Source organism: Neopsephotus bourkii, unplaced genomic scaffold, assembly GCF_033783945.1.
Source record: "Neopsephotus bourkii isolate Nb327-2 ecotype Australia unplaced genomic scaffold, CSIRO-AGI_Nbou_v1 NB_1232, whole genome shotgun sequence".
In the NCBI taxonomy this organism is placed as follows: Eukaryota; Metazoa; Chordata; class Aves; order Psittaciformes; family Psittacidae; genus Neopsephotus; species Neopsephotus bourkii.
In genome coordinates, this window is record NW_026901717.1 from 489559 (window position 1) to 510737 (window position 21179).

The following is a 21179-nucleotide window of genomic DNA, read 5'->3' on the forward strand; positions in this document are numbered from 1 at the left end:
ACTGAGGAACACCACAACAAGCAACAAGTGGATAAAGCTGCTAAGACTGAAGTGGCTCAGATGGACTTAGATTGGCAACATAAGGGTGAATTATTTTTGGCCTCGTGGGCCTATGAGAATCCAGGCCATCGGGGCAGAGATGCAACATGCAGATGGGCCCGTGATTGAGGGGTGGACTTCACAATGGACACTATTGCCCAGGTTATCATGAGTGTGAAATATGTGCTGCAATTAAACAAGCCAGACGGTTAAAGCCTCTTTGGTAGGGAGGTCGATGGCTGATGTATAAATATGGGGAGGCCTGGCAGACTGACTATATCACACTCCCGCCAATCTGCCAAGGCAAGAGCCATGTGTTTACATGATGGAGGCAACCACGGGATGGCTGGCAACGTACGCTATGCCCCACACCACCGCCCAGATCACTATCCTGGGCCTTGACAAACAAATCTTGTGGCGACACGGCACCCCAGAGAGAACTGAGTCAGACAATGGGACTCACTTCTCGAACAGCTTTATAGACACTTGGGCCAAAGAGCATGTCATTGAGTGGGTATATCACATCCCCTAGCATGAATCAGCCTCTGGGAAAATCAAATGGGACAATAGCCTATTAAAAACTACACTGAGAGCAATGGGTGATGGGACTTTTAAACACTGGGATACACACTTACCAAAGGCCACCTGGTTGATCAACACCAGAGGATCTGCAACAGGGCTGGTCCAGCCCAGTCAGAACTTTTACGTACTGTAGAAGGGGATAAAGTGCACATAAAGAATTTGCTGGGGAAGACGGTCTGGGTTATTCCTGCTTCAGGTAAAGACAAACCCACTCATGGGATTGCTTTGCTCAGGGACCCAGATATATTTGGTGGGTAATGCGGGAAGATGGGGAAGTCTGATGTGTCCCTCAAGGGGATTTGATTTTAGGGGAAAACAGCCAATGAACTCAACTGTATGCTGTTGCGTGCGATGCAGCACTTTTGTAACTCACCAACTAGATGTCTTCAGGTCACCAGTGACTGGCCCTGACTTCCTTCTGACCATCATCCCAACAAAGAATGAACTTTGATGAAACCAGATGAATTCTGTGGTGACATCAGCAGGCAACAATCTGCTGCACACAGCCACTCCTGCTCTGAAAGACTCTTACAAGAGCAGGAGCCCAACATCACAGACCAGATGGACTCAGCAGCTTTACAGGGATTGGTCCACGCATTAAGGAATGATCTCTCTCCCTGTCTGTGTATGTGTATATATGCAAGTCTGATGGTATATTAAAAATGTGGGATCTGAGCATGACGTGAATGGTATGGAATAAGGGGTGGATGCTTTCCTGGGCTCAGCAGTAGCAGTCATTTTTATCCTCCTTAGTTGCTGGTGCAATGCTGTGTTTTTGACTTGTGGCCTGGGAACAGTGCTGCTAACACCAATGTTTTTACTTACTGCTTAAATCTTTAATCTGACCAAGGACTATCTGAGTACCATGCTCTGCCAGGGAGGACAGGAAGCGGGGAGGAAGCAGAAACAGGACACCTGACTCAAACTAGCCACAGAAGTATTCCATACCACAGCATGTCATGCCCAGGATGTAACTGATAGTTACCTGGAGGGGCTGGATCATTGCTCAGTTGGGCTGAATATTGTATTCTCTTGCTATTTCCCTTATCATTATTATTATTAGAATCATAGAATAGTTAGAGTTGGAAAGGACCTTAAGATCATCTAGTTCCAAACCCACTGTCATGGGCAGGGACACCTCACAGTAAATCATGTCACCCAAGGCTTTGTTGAACACAGCCTTGAACACTGCCAGGGATGGAGCATTCACAACCTCCCTGAAAAACCCATTCCAGTGCCTCACCACCCTAACAGGAAAGAATTTCCTCCTTATATCCAATCTAAAATTCCCCTGTTTAAGTTTTAACCCGTTACCCTTGTCCTGTCACTGCAGTCCCTAATGAAGAGTCCCTCCCCAGCATCATTATAGGCCCCCTTCAGATACTGGAAGGCTGCTATGAGGTCTCCATGCAGCCTTCTCCAGGCTGAACAGCCCCAACTTTCTCAGCCAATCTTCATATGAGAGGTGCTCCAGTCCCCTGATCATCCTCATGGCCCTCCTCTGGACTTGTTCCAACAGATCCATGTCCTTTTTATGTTGAGGACACCAGAACTGTACCCAATACTCCACGTGAGGTCTCACAAGAGCAGAGTAGAGGGGCAGGATCACCTCATTCGACCTGTTGGTCATGGTCCTTTTGACGCAGCCCAGGATATGGTTGGCTTTCTGGGCTGGAAGCGCACACTGCTGGTTCATATTCATTTTCCTATTGACCAACATCGACCCCAAGTCCTTCTCCACAGGGCTGCTCTGAATCTCTTCTCTGCCCAACCTGTAGCTGTGCCTGGCATTGCTCCAACCCAGGTGTACAACCTTGCACTTGGCATGGTTAAACTTCATAAGGTTGGCATCAGCCCACCTCACAAGCATGTCAAGATCCCTCTAGATGGCATTCCTTCCCTCCAGCGTATCAACTGAACCACACAGCTTGGTGTCATCAGCTCCTTCAGGACCCGTGGATGGATTTCATCAGTCCCATGGACTTGTGCCCATTCAGGCTTTTAAGATGGTCTCGAACCAGATCCTCTCCTACAGTGGGCCCAAGGTCTCCATTCTCACAGTCCCTGCGTCTACCTTCTAAGTCTTGGGTGGTGCGGTCCAAGCCTTTGCCAGTGAAGACCAACGTAAAGAAGTCATTCAGAGCCTCAGCCTTCTCCAAATCCTGTATAGCTAGTTCTCCCGAGAGCTTCCTGAGGGGGCCTACGTTGTCCCTAGTCTGTTTTTTATTTGCTACGTACCTGTAGAATCCCTTCCTGTTATCCTTAACATCCCTAGCCAAGTTTAATTCTATGTCCAAGTTTAATTACTGGTGGTAGCAATAGTGGGTCTGTGTTATACCTCAGTTACTGGGCTGTTCTTATCCCAACCTGTGGGAGTTACATTCTTTTGATTCTCCTCCCCATCCCTCTGGGAGCGGGGGCAGGGGAAGAAAGGGGGAGGTGGAGTGAGCAAGACGGCTGCATGGCTGACTTACAGCCTGGGCTTAAACCACAACAACATTACATTTTTAAAGGGAAAAAAATTTATTAATATTTTTCCTATTCCAGTTAAAAAACACAATAAAAATTACAAGCGTGTAGCCTAGGAATAAGTGAAACAGGTGCAACTTGTGACAGGAGGAAAGAACATGGCAAATAAATGGAGCTGAAACTGAAAAAACTCAGAAAGATTGTGAGAATTGTGAGCAGCTGGTGGAGAGTGAAAACTGATCATTTGCTTCACAAGACAAGAAAGTCTTCTGTTATGTGGTTCTACATAAAGCTTGCTAACTCGCTCATGTTAGAATCTTCACAATATTGAATATCCTGATTTACAATCTTTCACTCAAAATTGTAAAAATGAAAACTGCTGACCAATATTACAAGCAGCTAGTTAGCATCTGGTTATTACCACAGCTAACCTAAGAAACCTACAATCAGGGGAATTTTTTAGAAACAAGTATTGATTGGACTCAGGTGACAAAGTAGCAAAAGGAACATACAGGGGAGACAACAGACCCTTGTTTTTCAAAGAAAAAAAAAGTTCTTAGCTGTCGAGTTGATCAAGAAAAATACTGAATCAAGTTTTACCTATTGAAGTGAAAAAGTAAAGCATTAATAAGTCAGAAGGTACTGCAAAGTGAGACATTTCAGTGCCATGGTCAGTGAAACATGTCAGTAAACCTCCACCCCTAAACCTCCATCCCATGCCTTCCCAGAACTGTTAAAAATACATTTAATTCAGAAGTCCTCTATTTTGCCTCAACAGCTAAAGAAGATCAAAGATCAGTCCCTGATTATGCCATTAAAACTAAAGAAATATAAAGACGTCATCTGGAGAAAAAAATTGCACTCTTCTTAATAATATAACCTTCAATGGAGCACAAAATGAGAAATTTGAAAGAAATAATTGAATGGCTTATCCCCGAACGTAAGTCTCTTCATTTAAATTTATAAGTCCAGTACTGTATGTTGAAAATTAGGAGTATGACTATACCTTACAGTAACAGTAACGTAATATGCCTCTCAGCCTCCCTGTGTAGGAAAAAAATGTTCAGATTTATGTTTTGTCAGAGATGCTGTCATAATAAAATAATGGACAAGCTTTCCAGTTTTCCAAACCATTTTATTTTCATAGCTGAAAAGAAATTTGCAAGTAATTCTGTCCAATACTGAAGCTATCACAAGAAGACAAAACAGAGACACCAAGCTGGACTTCACACATGAGGATGAAATGAATGAAGATGACAGAACATGAAATGCTGTCACCCTAAACCTTTAAAGCATAGTATTTCCACAGAAAATCATCTGGACAAAAACAGTAAGTGTTCCCCTTAACACAGCTCTAAACAACATTTTATATATTCAGACATCATCACACTGCTTATTTCTTATGAGCTGACATAAAAAAGGAAGGCAAATAGGCCAAAAGGCCGGGCAGAGACTTGGGGCTATAAGAAAGCTAGAGAGGGGATCTGGCCAAGGGCCTGTAGGGACAGGACAAGGGGGAATGGCTTTAACCTGACAGAGGGGAGACCGAGCTTAGATCTTAGGCAGAAGTTCTTCCCTGTGAGGCTGCTGAGGCCCTGGCACAGGTTGCCCAGAGAAGCTGTGGCTGCCCCATCCCTGGCAGTGCTCAAGGCCAGGTTGGATGGGGCTTGGAGCAACCTGGTCTAGTGGAAGGTGTCCCTGCCCATGGCAGTGGGTTGGAACTGGATGAGCTTTTAGGTCCCTTCCAACCCAAGCCATTCTGTGGCTCTGTGATATACCAACTTTTTGATCACCTGTAACAAAGTTCATAAGAAACATTTTCCTTTCACCTCCAAAATATTCATATAACACGGTCACAGTCATAAAAGCATGCATCTTGGTGAGATCAAGGTCCCAGGTCCTGCTTCTGGCAACTGGCAGCTTACGTAAGGAAACAGCATGAGAACAGAGTCGTTATAGCATGACTTTTCCCTGGTTTTGGCAACCAGCAGTAACTTTGGAGCCTCCCGAGCCAGAGTCTGTAACTGGACAAGTGTGTACAATTCCTCAATGCGCTTACCCCACTTAGTATTGTCAAATGCCTTTTTTTTTTTTTTTTTTAAATGCATTCATACCTTTCTTCTTGTTAGTATTCTGTGGCAATGAGTTCCACAATACAATTGGGCTGTATATAAAACAGTATTGCCTCTCCTTCAGTAGAGAACTCCTGCCTGATAATTTAAACTTGATGCCCCTTAGCTTCTCTATTATGAAAATAGCAGAAAACCATACCCTATTCATCTCCTCTACACCTTTCATGATTTTATAGATTTGTCATATTCCTTCCTCAGTCATCTATTTTCCAAGCTGAAGAATCTTTGTCTAATCTTTCTTTGTGTGAAAAGCATTTCATGCCTGTGATCATCTTTGTAACCCTCCTCTGTGGATTTTTTTTTTAATTCTTCATATCCTTTTTGATATGGTGTCCAGACTCCACGCAGTGCTCAAGATGAGGGCCCACATAATGAGTGGAATGACGATGTTTTTCTGTTTTGTTCTCAACACCTCATAATTCCTAACAACCTATTTGCTTTGAGCGTTTTTGACTGCCATTGAGCACTAACTGATGTCCTCAGAGAACTATTCACCATCACTCCAAGCTCTTTCCTGAGTTGTAATAGCTCATTTAGAGGCCACCATTGTGTTTACAGAGTGAGTTATTTCCCCATAATTTCACATTTACCAGAATTGAATATCATGTCATTTTATCATCCAGTCATTCAACATCATGAAATAATTCCCCAACTCATCACAATAAGCTTCAAACTTAAGTATTCTAAACAATTTCAGGAAAAAAAAACGCTAAGTTTGTTAGCTTATATTAATTCCTCTTTTCCTTTTATTTACAGATTTGTCAGTGCAGGCCAGTAACACTGCACCAGTAACAAATTATTTCATCAGTGAAATACGAACATCTTTTTTCCCTTTTAACCAATTATTAACTCATAAGGGGACTCCCTCCTCTTACGCTCTTTCAAAGCATTTGTTAACCTTACTGACAGCTTGTTGGGAATCCAAATACTCTTACTGACAAGATCTTTCTGTTTCACAGAATCTCTGACTCCTTCACTGAATTCTAGTAGGTTTTTTTTTTTAAAAAGAAACCTGTACTGACTCCATCCTCCCTCTCCCCCATATTATTTCTTCCTGATACCCAGGAATCACAATCAATCACTCCTGGAGGCCTTTCAAAGACTATCACATTCATTCTTTTTCCATCTTTCTGATGAAAACAGCTGATTTCAGGAAGAAGCTATGTACTAGCTAGTTGTTCTGCAGCTTCACATTTGACTTCTTATAAATTTGATTGTTGTACGATACATTGATTCGTACTAAGAGCTCCACTACCAAATTTGAGATAGTTCCTCAGAACTCTATCCTGCTTAAAGAAGTTTTTAAAACTGAAATGTTGAAACCGGAAAAATAATATTGGAAATAACTATGTTTGTTTTTCTTGTTTGAGCTAAGCATTCATCAGCCTCATCAGCTACCTTTTAATAGCAGCTTTTACCATTGTAACAAGTTTCTCAAATTCAGTTTGGGATGATCTTACTGCGATTTTACATGTGACTTGCAAGCATTTATACTTTTTTTTCTATTCTCCTCACTTGCACAGGACTTACTCTTGCTACAAGCCGTTTTACTACTTTTATTAGTCTCCTTTACTAGTTTAAAATAGGATTTTTGTGTTGTTAGGTGGCAGGTTGCCAGAGGTGATTTAACATAGCCTTTAGAGAGCTTTAATTTTTCAGCTTCTACATACATTATTTAATTTTTCTCATTTCTGTAGGCCTCTTCATAATGTATTTTTGACTGTGGTGAGGGCTTCCTACAGATATGTTGTGGTTTAACCCCAGCTGGCAACTAAACAACATGCTCATTGCCCCCTCTGTGCCTGGTGGGACGGGGAGAAGAATCGGACAAAGGTAAAACCCACGGTAAACAGAACAGTTTAACAACTGAAATAAAGTTAAACATAATAACATTAATAGTAACAATAACAACAACAATGAAAGTAACTTAGGCCAGGTTGGATGGGGCTTGGAGCAGCCCCGTCTAGTGGAAGGTGACCCTGCCCATGGCAGAGAGGTTGGAACTGTATGAGCTTTAAGGTCCCTTCCAACCCAGCTTCTAGGATTTTTTTAAGCTAACAGATCAGCCTTAGTATTGCATGACATAGATGCATCTTTGTTTTTACAAAGGACATTCAAAGACAGTTCTGTAGCCTCAAGATTCAGGCACTTCAAAGTTTATAAAAGACAGCTTCCTCGTTTCACAGTCTGTGGGTGACATGGCTTGAAGAAGCCTTACCTGTGTGGTATATGGAAGTACACTCTGGACCAAAACCTCCCCAAAGAAAAGTAGTTGTGCAAAGAAGTTAGAGATCACTGCCAGCCCTGCACCAGGCAGACCACCGCAATAAACCCAATCCTATTCTTTGTCTATACTTGAAAATCTAAAGTGGGGAAATACTTTCTCAAGTGGTCTTGGTGCACTGGTGCACCCCATCTGGGAGCTCCTGCTTGCCCTCCAACTGCTCCATGGAGCTCCTGGCAGAGCTCCTTCTGCCCAGACCAGGAGACACTAGCAAATCCTGGGTGGGAAAACTTGAGTAGTTTGGGCAAGTTATCAAAACATGCCCTAAACAAGACTTAGGTAATGGAAATGGGAACTGTGAAACGTTACAGAACGCTAAAGCTCTTTTAGCCCAAATGGGTTTTCCTCAACTGAATATTAAGGACTGGCTGACAACAACAGTAATGCAAAAGCTTCTCAAATACCGTAAGAATCATGGATAACAGTGATGGAAAACCTGCACAGTGCCAAAACTCTAATGTCCCCCACACTCTCTGGCACAGAATGTAAAAGTACTTAAACACGATAACAGTACTACACGTACTTACAAACACTGTCATTATCTGTTCTCTTGAGGAATGTTTTATCACTTCTAAGAGTTCACCAGGGATTTCCACCAGAGCAGCACCTTATATTACACACATGCTACAAGTTACTGAAAAAGTGTGTTTTAAAAAAAGACTTGGAGTAATTTACTGAAACTCCATTTGAGCTTACTCCTCTTCCTGTAAATGCACATTTGTTGTCTACATCCAGCAATACATCAAAACATTCACACTTTTTGCAAAGCTTATGGTTCCTTTATCAAAACCACATTTTGGAAGTGCTGGTATCTGGTAAGGCAAGGAAGGTTCAAAAATCAAGCATGTGAGAAGTGAGGTCAAAACATGTCTCCATGTGCACACAGATGCTACATGTGAAGGCAGTGTCTTGAGATAATGTCCTGCACAGAGCCTTGGCACAGCTTGCTTTTACACAAGTGCCCAGCTGCAGGGTATGTTTTTTACAGATCCAAACAATGTCTTTGGAAAAACGTAATTTACACTTACTGGGAGAGTTACTTTCTTCAAGTGGCATTCCTTTTGCAGTAGCTCATAAACATACTTAGTGATGATCTGGAAGGAAGCAAAAAAAAAAAAAAAAAAGAAATGTAAATAGATGTTAATATTAAACCACTTACTGTAATGACATATCCACCCAGACAAATTAAAGGAAACTTAATTAAACTTCTACACCCTTGTATATGTTTTGCCACATACCTAAATCCTTTACTGTACAACAAATTATAGAACTTGGAGCTTTACACAGGAAAGTCCCCTCTGTCCCTTGGAAAAGGCTGCTTGCCAGTACATAGAAATTGTAACTGTACCTGCGAATCCATCATGTGCTGCTGTGTGAATAATTAGTGCTTCAAAATTAAGGATTATAACCAATTAATATATACTGAGAGGTGTAAGAAAGGCTCTCTTTTGCGAAGAAATACTTTAAAAGCATTTTTTTTCCATATGCAGGACTCCTGAAACCCTCTCCCCTGCAGGTCTATTTCATGAACTATATGGAAAGCAGATCTGTAGTCACCCTCAGCACAAGTTGCCTTGCCATTTCCATTCACTGAACAGGGGAGGGATGGGTCAAAGGTTTCTAAATAGAAGAAAAACCCTGACTGGTTCCCCACTATGGGGGAGTTTACATCTCTTGTTTCCATGCAGAAATAAAATTGAAATTTTAGACCTGAAACAAAAGGAATTATTAAAAAAAAAAACCACCAAAAAAAACCAAACCAAACCAAACAAACAAGAAATGCAACCTAGTTGCCCTGAAAGACTTATTACATGTCAGATATAACAAAGTTGTTCACATTTCAATGGCTTGCCTAATATATGGAGATTTTTTTTTCACCCTTATATATTCTAAGGAAAATGGAGATGCAGATACCGAAACTTTCTAACCATTATTAATTCGGGAATTAAGCAGAGGAGCACACTAAAGCTCTTTGTCCATACGGGGCTGTAAAAACAGTTTTAAAGTAACTGCCTGGATTTCACTGGCTACAGGAATTAAAATGAAAGTAAAAAAAAAAAAAAGAGGAAAAGTCAAATTAAGGAGGAAAAAACAAAGTGCTTATTAAGAACCTCAAATGGTGCTTGTCTTCCCTCTGAAGTATGGGGAGCTACGTTTAAATTCCAGACAGGACAAGATCTAAGCCTGGAAATACTAATCCAAGAATACCTGGGTACAAACCCAGCTAGTGTTTTTACCCCTGAAGGCCACAGTTATAGCCATCTGAACCCATAACATAATAAGCCACAACAGAAATGTTGCTGGAACAAAGCTCTCAAGTGATGGTGTCTTAGAAAGACACTGCGAACAGAGCAAGTAGGACCCAGGGTATCGTAAATTTCAATTTTAATTTTCCAAATGCACAATTACCAAAGTTTCAATGAAGTCCAAAAGTTTTCATTATGTACGTGTGAGCAAACACAATATGCAAACATTTGGAACACATTTGAACAAATTATAGGTACTGATGAAAGCTAATTAAAAATCTTGGCATGTGCCCCTCCCTTCCTTTCACGAAACCCCCAAATCTTTATTAGAATTATGTGAATCCTTTGCTACCCTGCTCAAATATGTTTATTGACAGAATTACGTTCAAAAAATTTTATGGTTTTAAAGAAAGTCAGTCTTACTGAATATTGCTATCTATGCGGAAACTGCATTTGGAAAACAAATTTAGCTGTGAGCAATGAGTTGATTTAAGGCATGTTTATCCCCAAAGCAGTATGTTAGGAACATGCATACAGTGTAATTTTACCTTCAGGGCCAAACTTTTTATGGTTCACTGAAATCAACTTCAGTGTAATGCCAACAAGTAAAGCAGTTAAGTTCCTGCGGTCTCAGATGCTTATGTTGTACAGACACTAAAATGAGTATAATGATAATACGGCCTCAAATGTAGAAATTTCATTTTTCACTTTAATTCCAGGCATCTACTAACCATCAAAACCACTAAAATAACACTTGGAGGAGAAAAAAGTTGCTATGAAGAATATGTATTTTCGATGCTACTTGCAAAAAAAACCACCTTTTTTTGCAGCTCTGTATCTATTTCTTTTATACTCTCTCATTACTGTGATGTCTCCAGGGTAGAAAGAAATCTTTACTCATTTTTTCCACACCCTGGCTCAATGGGGGTGTGATCCTAACTTACTTTTTATGCACTACTCTAATATAACAAATAGTGGTATCAGCCTTAAAAATGGGACGGATAATCCAGAAAAGCTCGCTGATATAGCAAAGACTTAACCTAACAAATGCTTTTAGTAAGTGCAAACATGAAGAATGATTTAACAGGTTGGAGGCTTGGAGGCACTGTGACATGATGATCCACAGGCAGCTCAGCACCTGTATGGTCCCCACAGCACAGAAAGACTTGAGGAAAAAATGCCACAGACTGCTACAGTACACATACATAAGACCACAAGAGGGTTTTTCGGTTTTTTTGGCAGCAAAAGATCAAGTTCAGGAATCTCTTAGCAATGGTGGGTGTGCATCAGCTTTAAAGGAGGGAAAGTGACACACAACATTTCCTGAAGTAGCAGCAAAGCCCAAAACTTCCCAGATTTGAAATCATCATAATCCAGGTTTCCTGCACTTGGCATGGATGTGCCTGGAAAATCTAGCAAAATCCTGTCCTACCTAGGAATATGACTGCAAGTACTGAAAATGCCACAGATCTAACATTGGGATTCTATACTTCTAATTAATTCTTGTGAATTTATGGTTGATCTGTAAATTTTGCAAAATTAACTTTTAAAAATCTCTTTAAAATACCTTTTCTATAGGCATTAAAAAGACAAGGAAAACTGGATTATATTATTCATATAGCACTAGTTAGACTTACAATTACAAATTTATACAACTTAAATAGCCACAACTTCTTTAAATAGTATGTATTCTGGTATTTTATCTTTACGACCTGAAAATTGTTGTAGGCTGTTGAGGAGTGTTGAGAAGTGTGACTTCTTGAACATGAAGATGAGTATGGTTACACTCCATGAACTCTCCTGGACTAATCACTGGTCATATGGTTGCTTATGATGGCAGGCATTTAGCAACAGAGGCTATACAATCCAGTCCAGTGTTAACAACTTGTTTGGAACTACCAACCAACAAATTCCCAGTACAAGCCATTCTCGAGGCAAACCGTAACACTTCCTAGAGAACCCTGCTCATGTTACTTGTACAAACCTGGGATATTTAGGCCCTTGTGATACAACTCTGAGAACTGGAGGAAAAAACCCAAACACAAACCCTCCAAAATTCCATATCCCTGATCACCTATTCTAACAGCGAGGGATAAATCCTTTCCAACCACAAAAAGGTACTTAGCCTAACACTTTTACCCCCCAAAACCGTTGTTATCAAACTGTGGGAGAGGAGAAACTTTATTCCCAGCACAAAGTGGTCCTCTTATATATATACTATGGTAGAGCAGAACAGAAACTCCAAGTGGAAATATGGTTCTGGTACACATGTATGGATGTAAGGATAAATTTCTTTGCTGTGAGGGTGGTGAGATACTGGAACAAGTTGCCCAGGGAAGTTGTGAATATCTCACCATTGGAAGTGTCCAAGGCCAGGTTGGACAGGGCTTGGAGTAACCTGGTCTAGTGGAAGGTGTCCCTGCCCATAGCAGTGGGGTGGGAAGTAGATGAGCTATAAAGTCCCTTCCAACCCAAACCATTCTATTGATGGTATACAAGTAACCATAGCACACATTAAACTCATGAGATCTTGGCTTTATACAACTTGTGTTCTTTTAAGATTATATTGTTCATATAGAGGACTTTCTTCAGGACTGCTTTCAATTACTCAAAAGCATTGAAAAATGATGTTAGCAGTGTAATTTCTAAAACCTCTGCATTACACCCCTGCTGAAGCTGTGCATCAAAAGATAAATACACGCACACCACTAGGTGAAAAGAGAAATTAAAGACTAAGTCCCATTGTGACCAACATGCTTTAAAGTTACAAAGACCCTGGAGGTACTGAATCTAAAATATGATTATAAGGGAAGACAAATGCCAAAAAGACTCTTTAATGCAGTAAGCACTGGAAGTCTTTAAACAGTAAAAGTCTGCAAAAGTGGAAAAACAAAAAGCATGCCCATGAAGCAAGAAGGCAACTAAAATTCAAAAAATAACTTAGTTTAAAATAATATACCCCACATTTTAAGTCTGTGTGAAGCTAAAAAAATCCTTAAAACACATATCAAAAATATCAAGAACCAGTCTGGCATAAAGAAAAGCAGAACTGCAGCTGACCCACTGGTGAACATTTTCATAACCCAGACATACAGGTATACAGACACAGAACACAACTTGATCACTTGTTTCATAACACCTACATCCCAATCCAGAGGAGCTGCTTCAGTACATACTGCATCGAAAACCATGCTAGGACACGATGAAGTGCACTGAGGCTTGTTCATCAAGACCCCTCCCTGCTGTGCTTTAGAACCAAATTGTCTGAATTCTCTTTTTTTCCCCTTAAGTGTGCTCCCTCTTTCAAAACCAACTACAGGTAACTCTGCCCACCACCAGACTATATATATGAACAGAAAAGTAAACCCACATAGAAAGGAAAAAAAGATAAAGTGACCTACTCTAACTTGCAAAATGTTTTCTCCACAGTGAATTCACTGCTAAAACCTATTAAAGAAATGGAATAGGATCGTGTGATTTGTGGCCTTTGCTTCTGAACCAGCAGCTATCAGTAGTCACTGGAAATCATTACCATGCATTGAATGTTCATGGATTCAGGACAGATGTGAGGAATCCTTCAGTTACCGTAGACCACAAAGTCTCTTTAAAGAAAATCTATTGCCCCTGGTTCCAGTATAGCTTGGGGAACGACTTGTTAGACAGCAGTGTAGGGATGAGAGGGAGCTGGGGGCCCTAGTAGACGACAGGATGACCATGAGCCAACACTGTGCCCTTGTGGCCAAGAAGGCCAATGGCATCCTGGGGTGTATTAGAAGGGGGGTGGTTAGTAGGTCGAGGGAGGTCCTCCTTCCCCTCTACTCAGCCCTGGTGAGACCTCATCTGGAATATTGTGTCCAGTTCTGGGCCCCTCAGTTTAAGAAGGACAGGGACCTGCTGGAGAGAGTCCAGCGCAGGGCAACTAAGATGATTAAGGGAGTGGAACATCTCCCTTACGAGGAAAGACTGAGGGAGCTGGGTCTCTATAGTTTGGAGGAGATTGAGGGGTGACCTTATTAGTGTATATAAATATATAAAGGGGGAGTGTCACGAGGATGGAGCCAGGCTCTTCTCAGTGGCAAACAACGATAGGACAAGGGGCAATGGGTACAAACTGGAACACAAGAGGTTCCACTTAAACTTGAGAAGAAACTTCTTCTCAGTGAGGGTGACGGAACACTGGAACAGGCTGCCCAGGGAGGTTGTGGAGTCTCCTTCTCTGAAGACATTCAAAACCCGCCTGGACACGTTCCTGTGTAACCTTATCTAGGTGTTCCTGCGCCGGCAGGGGGATTGGACTAGATGATCTTTTGAGGTCCCTTCCAATCCCTAGCATACTGTGATACTGTGATGTCTCCCTCTTCTCCCACATGTCCACTCCTCCTGACCAAAACACCGACTACCCCTTCAAAAGGCTGGTGTATGGTTAACACATGATGAAGAATGTGATATGACAACGGATAAAGCACATGTGAGCAGCTGACATTACAGCCGCTCAGGTAACAGAAGATGGATTACAAGACCTTGGAGAAAGGATACAGGGGTGCAAACTGTTAACCCATGCTGTCCACACCTTTGCCTGCTCATACACACATTTAGCAGATTTATGAGAAAATAGGAAACAGCAAATTACTGATTAAATATATTCTTCTGGTGGACCAGATCTACTGGATGGATCTGAGTCTTCCTACATCATGTTCCTCATTCACAGCTATTCAAAACACAAACAGAACCCCGTCACCACCCTTACTACTATTCCTACTTTACCCTTACTACTATTCCTACTTTTCACTACTCCGAGGACCAAATAAAATGGAGGCAAAACTACTCTCTCAAGGTTAACAAAGGCTACTTCCCATCAAGAGTGAGATGCATTGGCAACAATACACTTACTCAGTGTATAGGAAGTTTCTGCCTCTGAAGATGTCAACTTGTTAAACAACACTCAAAACACCATATCAGATCACTTGTTTCATTAACTTTTAAAGACAGTTCTTGAAGTACATGAAGTGCAGAGAGTTAAGAAATCTAACAGCAGTAATGTTCATTCTAGGTTTTTATTAGTGGCCGTATTTTTTAGAATAATATAAATATTACATTTAAAATTAAGGAGATTGGACCTAGTAAGACAGAGTTGTAATGGCACTTCCTTCCTGCATGACTTCCTGTGTTTTCATAAATCATATCATAAAAGGATTAATAAGTTATTAGTGTCATTACTAGCTTATTATTCCTCTATTAACCTAAGTTAACTATATTTTAACCTCAGCTTAATCTCCTACGTAAATACGTACTACAGAAAAAAGGGGAAAATTACAATTAAAAAAAATATTAGTGAAAAAGACTTGCTCAGAAACCACTGAAGTCTGATCATCTCTACTTTATACAGTAACTCCCTTAGATAGAATTTCCTATGCTTTGAGTTGAAGTAAAGAAAACCACAAGGTTTTGTATTTTTCTTTGAGAATGCAGGAACAGTTAAGCCTTAGGTTCTCTTGCCAATTCTCATCCTGTGACAGAACTGCACTTAAAATGTGCAACAGTTGAACACTACCTGCTCACCTAACAAATCTGCATGTAGGTTAAAATCAACCTCATTTGACTTTGTGTTCCTTTTTTCCCCAAGTAGCAAGTTCAACTTGACTTTGCAAAGCTTAGCACGAGATACACTGTCACGTCTAAAATGCTTTCAACCATCAATTCAGGCCTGAGGTAACAAGTTACAATCTCTTGAATCTCTTTCCCCAAAAATGCATCTTTCGTAGGCACAGAAAGGATACTATTTCCAAATAATTTAAGTTCAGAGTAAGAGATTAGGGCCGTCACCACTACTAGTATGTCCCAAGAACTATAAAGCGGGTTACACAGGTTGGAGGTTTTAAAAATAAACAAGTATAAACCACTAGAAGCAATACCATTAAAGTAATGAATTTTCTTGTTTTGTAAGATTTGTCTCCTCATTGGTAATAAGCACTTTAATGCAAAAAAAAAAAAAAAAAAAAAAAAAAAAAGAAAAAAGAAAACAACCCAGGAGAAAATGAGCATGAGAAGGAAACAATCTTTTCAGCATACAGCAGTCTCCCCAGTCTTTGCAGTGTAACAAGAGTAACATTCAGTAAAATAAATGCAAAATGAATTCCAACTGAGTGCCCTGCGGCAAATCTCAAGTGGTGGGACTGACCCAGGGCTTGCTGCTCTGGCTGTCACACCCTTGGTTGAATCAGCTTTATGTTGTCACTCAAGTGACAAACCTGCCAGTAAGTAACTACAAGAGATAGAAAACAACTTTTTGACATATTGCTCTTGCACACAGTTACCTGAGAACTGGAACAAACAAAAAAAAAAACCAGCTGAATGGCCTTTCTAAAGGCGCTGTTCACTGCAAGTTAAAAAAAAAAAAAAAAAAAAATAATCCTCACTTGGATTATGTAGTGTGGAAGAACAATTCATTAAAACGGAACTGATATTACCTCTAAGGAATTTCTTTTTTTCTACTAAAAGCAATTCAATCCAATCTTAACATATGGGTGTCATATTCTGGGTTCTGAGCTGACTGATCACAACTAGGATTTCAAGATCTTTTGTGAGAATTAAACGAAAAATGACAGGGATTTGTCTTGAATGCAGTATATACTGTTGATGTGATTTGACCCAATGTTTTGTTACATGGTCTTTGCTGACACCTGTTGGTTTACATTTTGTTTTTCTTACCTTCTTTTTTTCCCTTGTTAAGAAAAGCATGCCTAATTTTAGAAACTTCTTAAAAATTATTGGGCTTTAGAAATGGCTTAATTATATATAGCACATCTTACAAAAATTCTCAGTTCCTTTTGAATATACATACATAACCTTATACATGTATTTGTGCTAAGCAGAGGCTTCAATCAAGCACCTTGCCCTAGGAGCAAATAAACAACAACAGAAAGCATTACCTCCTTCCCCAAACTGAGATAAGAAACAGAAGGATGAAAAAGTTGCAAAAAACCCACCAAAACCCACACAAGGAAAGTAAAAAAGGCCCAGAAGAGTAACAGAGAAACAAATAAAAATGATGCTTATAAACATGATTTAATATTCCAATTCAGGAATTAAAATCTAGGATTACTCTCTAAATTTCGTATTAGAGATGGGTTACGAAAGGATACCTAGAAGAGCGAGCAGTAGCAGTTTTCATTATTCTACCTATTAATGAAAAACTGTAGTTTAGGTTGAGAGGTGGTGGTACGCAATTTTGAAAGGTTAAAAATCCATGCCAAACACAAATGACATATCAGATTGACATAGTTAAAGCATACCAGCTTTTGTAGTCACAGACAAAAAAGTCAGTGATGTGTCAAGCATCTCATTTTGCCACCTTTGATTCCTCAGCAGAAATGACCAGATAAATATTCACAGATGGACTGAAGGCTTAATTTTATGTAAATCCAGAGCAGAACTCAAATTAACACCTTCTTTCCACAGCAAGATGTCTTAACCATTTTGTCACCATGCTCCAGAACAGTGGAGTCAAAATAAATCGGATTTACATAAATTTAGCTGAAAAGGGCCATGGTGCCAAACATCAGCTGAATTATTTTTTTCTTTTCTTGGCACAAATAGTAGTTGATACTCTCAGGAACGCAAATCACAAAAAATGTTTATAATTTCACTATTAAATAACACCTGCACCTCTTTTTACTAGGTTATGGAAACCAAACAGATTGTACCATGGTCATTAACTCCACCACATACTAAGCAGCAAAGCTAGGACCCTTACTTGCTTTGAGTAACTGACAAATGCCAGCAGTTAACTTCTAAGAGAAATGGCTACCTTTCTGCTTTTCTAGCCTATGGTTATACCTAGCACTCTGAAAGAAACTTTCCTTTAGGGAGAGAAAAACCTGCCCTGAAGGCACTGCCTCTTCTGGGGGTATCAAGCTGAAACTTAAGAAAACATCGTGGACACTGACAAATCTTTTTCTATTCTTCTTCCTCACTGTTTCTCAAGAAAAGATTTTCTTTTTCTATTCCACATGACTGAGCTCACCTAACCTAGCTTTGTGCTTCCCTGGCAGGCAAACTCAAAGAAGGAGCAGGCTACAAAAACCCCAGGTACAGCAAATGCCAGAACTTTCAACCAGAAGGTAAGGGAGATTGCTTCATATGTGACAAGTAAAATCTTGACACTTTCACTCCTGTATAATCTGGGAAACCATTTAATTTAACAATGAAATAAATTACTATACCTTCATTAAATCAAATTTGGAAAGGTTAATTTATGCATTTTTCCCCACTTTATTTTTAAAACAATCCTACAAGGAGGAAAGTGTTGGTAACTGAGGATTATGAAATAAACTTCATAGCCCCTGCTACTTCACTTATATGAGAAGAGTATGTAAGGGTATTGTTAGTTCCTCATGAATATTTATGTTGATGAACTCAAAAAAGCAGAGCAGAGCCTTTCTTCCTATGAAATGATGACTGAAAAACTAACATAGCCAATCATGCAGCATGTACATGTCCAAAGACAGCACATCAGTGTAGCACTTCTTACCAGGCTGTGTGGGCTCAAGGGTCAGTAGAAAAGGAAAACCAGCCAATAATGCAGGTATGTATACTACGGAACCTTGTGTTTTAATGACTTTTACCTATAGACTTTATTTGAGAAGGAATCACTTCTTTCATAGTCCAACCACCAAGATACAGTCCAATTACACATAAAATTGCTTAACGTGACAGTGCTGAAGCCAGATCACAACAAATGATTTTATGCAAATTTGAAAGATTAATTTCTACTAAACACATTGTGTTAGAAAAGCTTTTCTTTTTATATGAAAAGGGACATTTTGCAAGCTCTAGTGGAAGTTTTGCATTAAAACAGTAAAACACTTAGCATGTCCAACTACTTAAACAGTTATTTCTAAAAAGCCCGTAAAGCTATGAAAAAGCCTGAAACAGAAAACACTGCATAAAAGCCTGTTCAGATGTCCATTTGTAAATGCTATAAGCCAGAACTAGTTCAAGCTCATGTTGGTGTTCGTCAATTTCCCAACAGAAATTTGCATGATGGGATCCTTTGCTATTTTGGAGGGGAGCGGCATGTGGAAGAAGAGCCATGTTTGATTAGACAAGTGGTTTAATACAGTATTTATCTGTAACAAATATCTCAAGTAGGAAGTAGTAACAATTCCTACTGAAAAATGATATCAAAATACTGTCTGAAGAGGAAACTATTTCATAAGATCCAGTTTCTGTGATTTTTACAGAATCTAATAGAAAAATTGAGTAGGCAATTTTACCATCTAGACATAAATAAAGAAAAAGGACATCAACAACAGTGCACAGCATGTTGTATGCAATTTATACCACAGCTGCTAGCCTGCAGAATGCTGTGTGGAGTTCTGTTTTCAGTCAAAGGGTATTATAAAGACACATGAAAGACATTTTAAATTCATCATGTATCAGATAAATTTAACACAAATAACAGTCAGAATAAAATGAAAAGGTGAGATTAAGAATCAGATTTTTGCCTGAAAGCAACTTGCTCTATGACAACAGAATTTGGTAAAATTATCTCCATGACAAATGAACAGCAGAGAAGCTGCAACTAAGGATGACCTGCCCTCCATTAAATACAAGACTGTACTTACTGCTCTATACAATACACACTGCTGTGATTACACTGACCTAGCAGCTTCACCTCCGCTACTGTCAGGTAACAATCTGGGCACACAGGTCAGTGGGTGCTGCCCCTTCGTTCTGCCCAAGGCCTAATCCAGACAGAAGAGACAGGGTCAATGGCTCGATGTCCACATGGAGATCAGTGATGAGTGACATCCCTCAGGGGTCAGTACTGGAACCAGAGCTGTTCAGCATCTTTCTTGGCACCATGGGCAATGGGATTGAGCACACTCAGCAACTCTGCCAACACCATCAATGTGTGGGGTACAGTCAACACACTGAAAGGAACGGATAGGACTGAGAGGGACATGGACAGGCTGGAGAAGCGGGACTGTGGACCTTGTGGAGCTAAACAAGACCAACAACAAGGTCCTAACCCCTGGGTTGGGGCAATCCCATGCACAAACACAGGCTGGGGGAGACTGGATTAGGAAAAGCCCCGAGGAGAAGGACCTGGGGGTGTTTGCTGAGGAGAAGCTCCCCATGACCCGGCTTCAGCGTGCGCTTCAACCCAAAACCCACCATGTGCTGGGCTGCATCCCCAGAGCGTGAGCAGCAGGTCAAGGACACCTGCAGTCCTGTGTCCAGCTCTGGGGCAACAACACAAGAGGGACATGGAGCTATTGGAGCAAGTCCAGAGTGGGTCATGGAAATGCTGCGAGGGCTGGAACAGCTCTGCTCTGGAGACAGGCTGAGAGAGCTGGGCTTGTTCAGCCTGGAGAACAGGAGGCTCCAGAAAACCTTACAGCAGCTGCCAGTTCCTAAAGGAGCTACAGGAAACCTGGAGAGGGGCTTTGGACAAGGGCCTGCAGGGACGGGACAGGACAAGGGGAATTGCTTTAACCTGACAGAGGAGAGACTGAGATGAGATCTTAGGCAGAAGTTCTTCCCTGTGAGGGTGCTGAGGCCCTGGCACAGGGTGCCCAGAGAAGCTGTGGCTGCCCCATCCCTGGCAGTGTTCAAGGCCAGGTTGGATGGAGCTTGGAGCAACCTGGTCTAGTGGAAGGTGCCCCTGCCTGTGGCAGGCTGTTGGAACTGGATGAGCTTTAACGCCCCTTCCAATCGAAACCATTCCATGACAGCAAGCAGGCTGACAAGAGGCAAATTGTCTTGTTACCATCTACAGTTTGCCTATAATCATCATATAAAGACTAATTCATAAGCCTGGGATGACCTTTTGGCCAGTGTTCACAAGGTGGCTCTGATCTGGCTGAGCTCCTGGGCACACACACACACAGCAGCAGGTCCTGAAGCATTGATCACCCAGGCCTGGGAAACTGCTCTTGCAGACTGCTACTCCATCCAGAAGGAAAGTCGGCAGAAGGCAAGCAGCAACTGCAGAGGCAGCATCAGCAGCAACCCATGGTTTAGTGTGAGGTGTCCCTGCCCATGGCAGGCGGTTGGAACTTGATGATCTTAAGGTCCTTTCCAACCCTAACTATTCTATGATTCTGTGAAGAAAGGCACAGGCAGACAACAGCCTGCAGCTTGCCATGGGAGTCCCATTCTTAACTGATGGCAGAGACCAAGCCTTTTCTTAAGTTAATGAAATAGAAGCTTTGGACGAGGCCTTGGGTAATATGGTTTAGAGTGAGGTGTCCCTGCCCATGGCAGGGGGGTTGGAACTTGACGATCTTAAGGTCCTTTCCAACCCTAACTATTCTATGATTCTATGATTCTATTAAACAGCAAATGCTTCCACTGATACTGGAAACAATTACTGCTGCTCCTTTTGATAGTCAGCCAAATAATCTGGTTTTGGCTGGGTGG

General features: G+C 40.9%; 1 protein-coding gene across 2 annotated transcripts in view; it reads right to left on the bottom strand.

Annotated features, from left to right (window-relative positions):
- The window catches only part of ARB2A (ARB2 cotranscriptional regulator A), a 290622-nt gene that overhangs the window by 232922 nt on the left and 36521 nt on the right, over positions 1-21179 (bottom strand). For both annotated transcript variants that reach the window (XM_061364339.1, XM_061364340.1), the window contains exon 5: positions 8535-8600. In XM_061364339.1, the coding sequence (XP_061220323.1) occupies positions 8535-8600 (66 nt within the window). The remainder of the gene's footprint in view (positions 1-8534; positions 8601-21179) is intronic.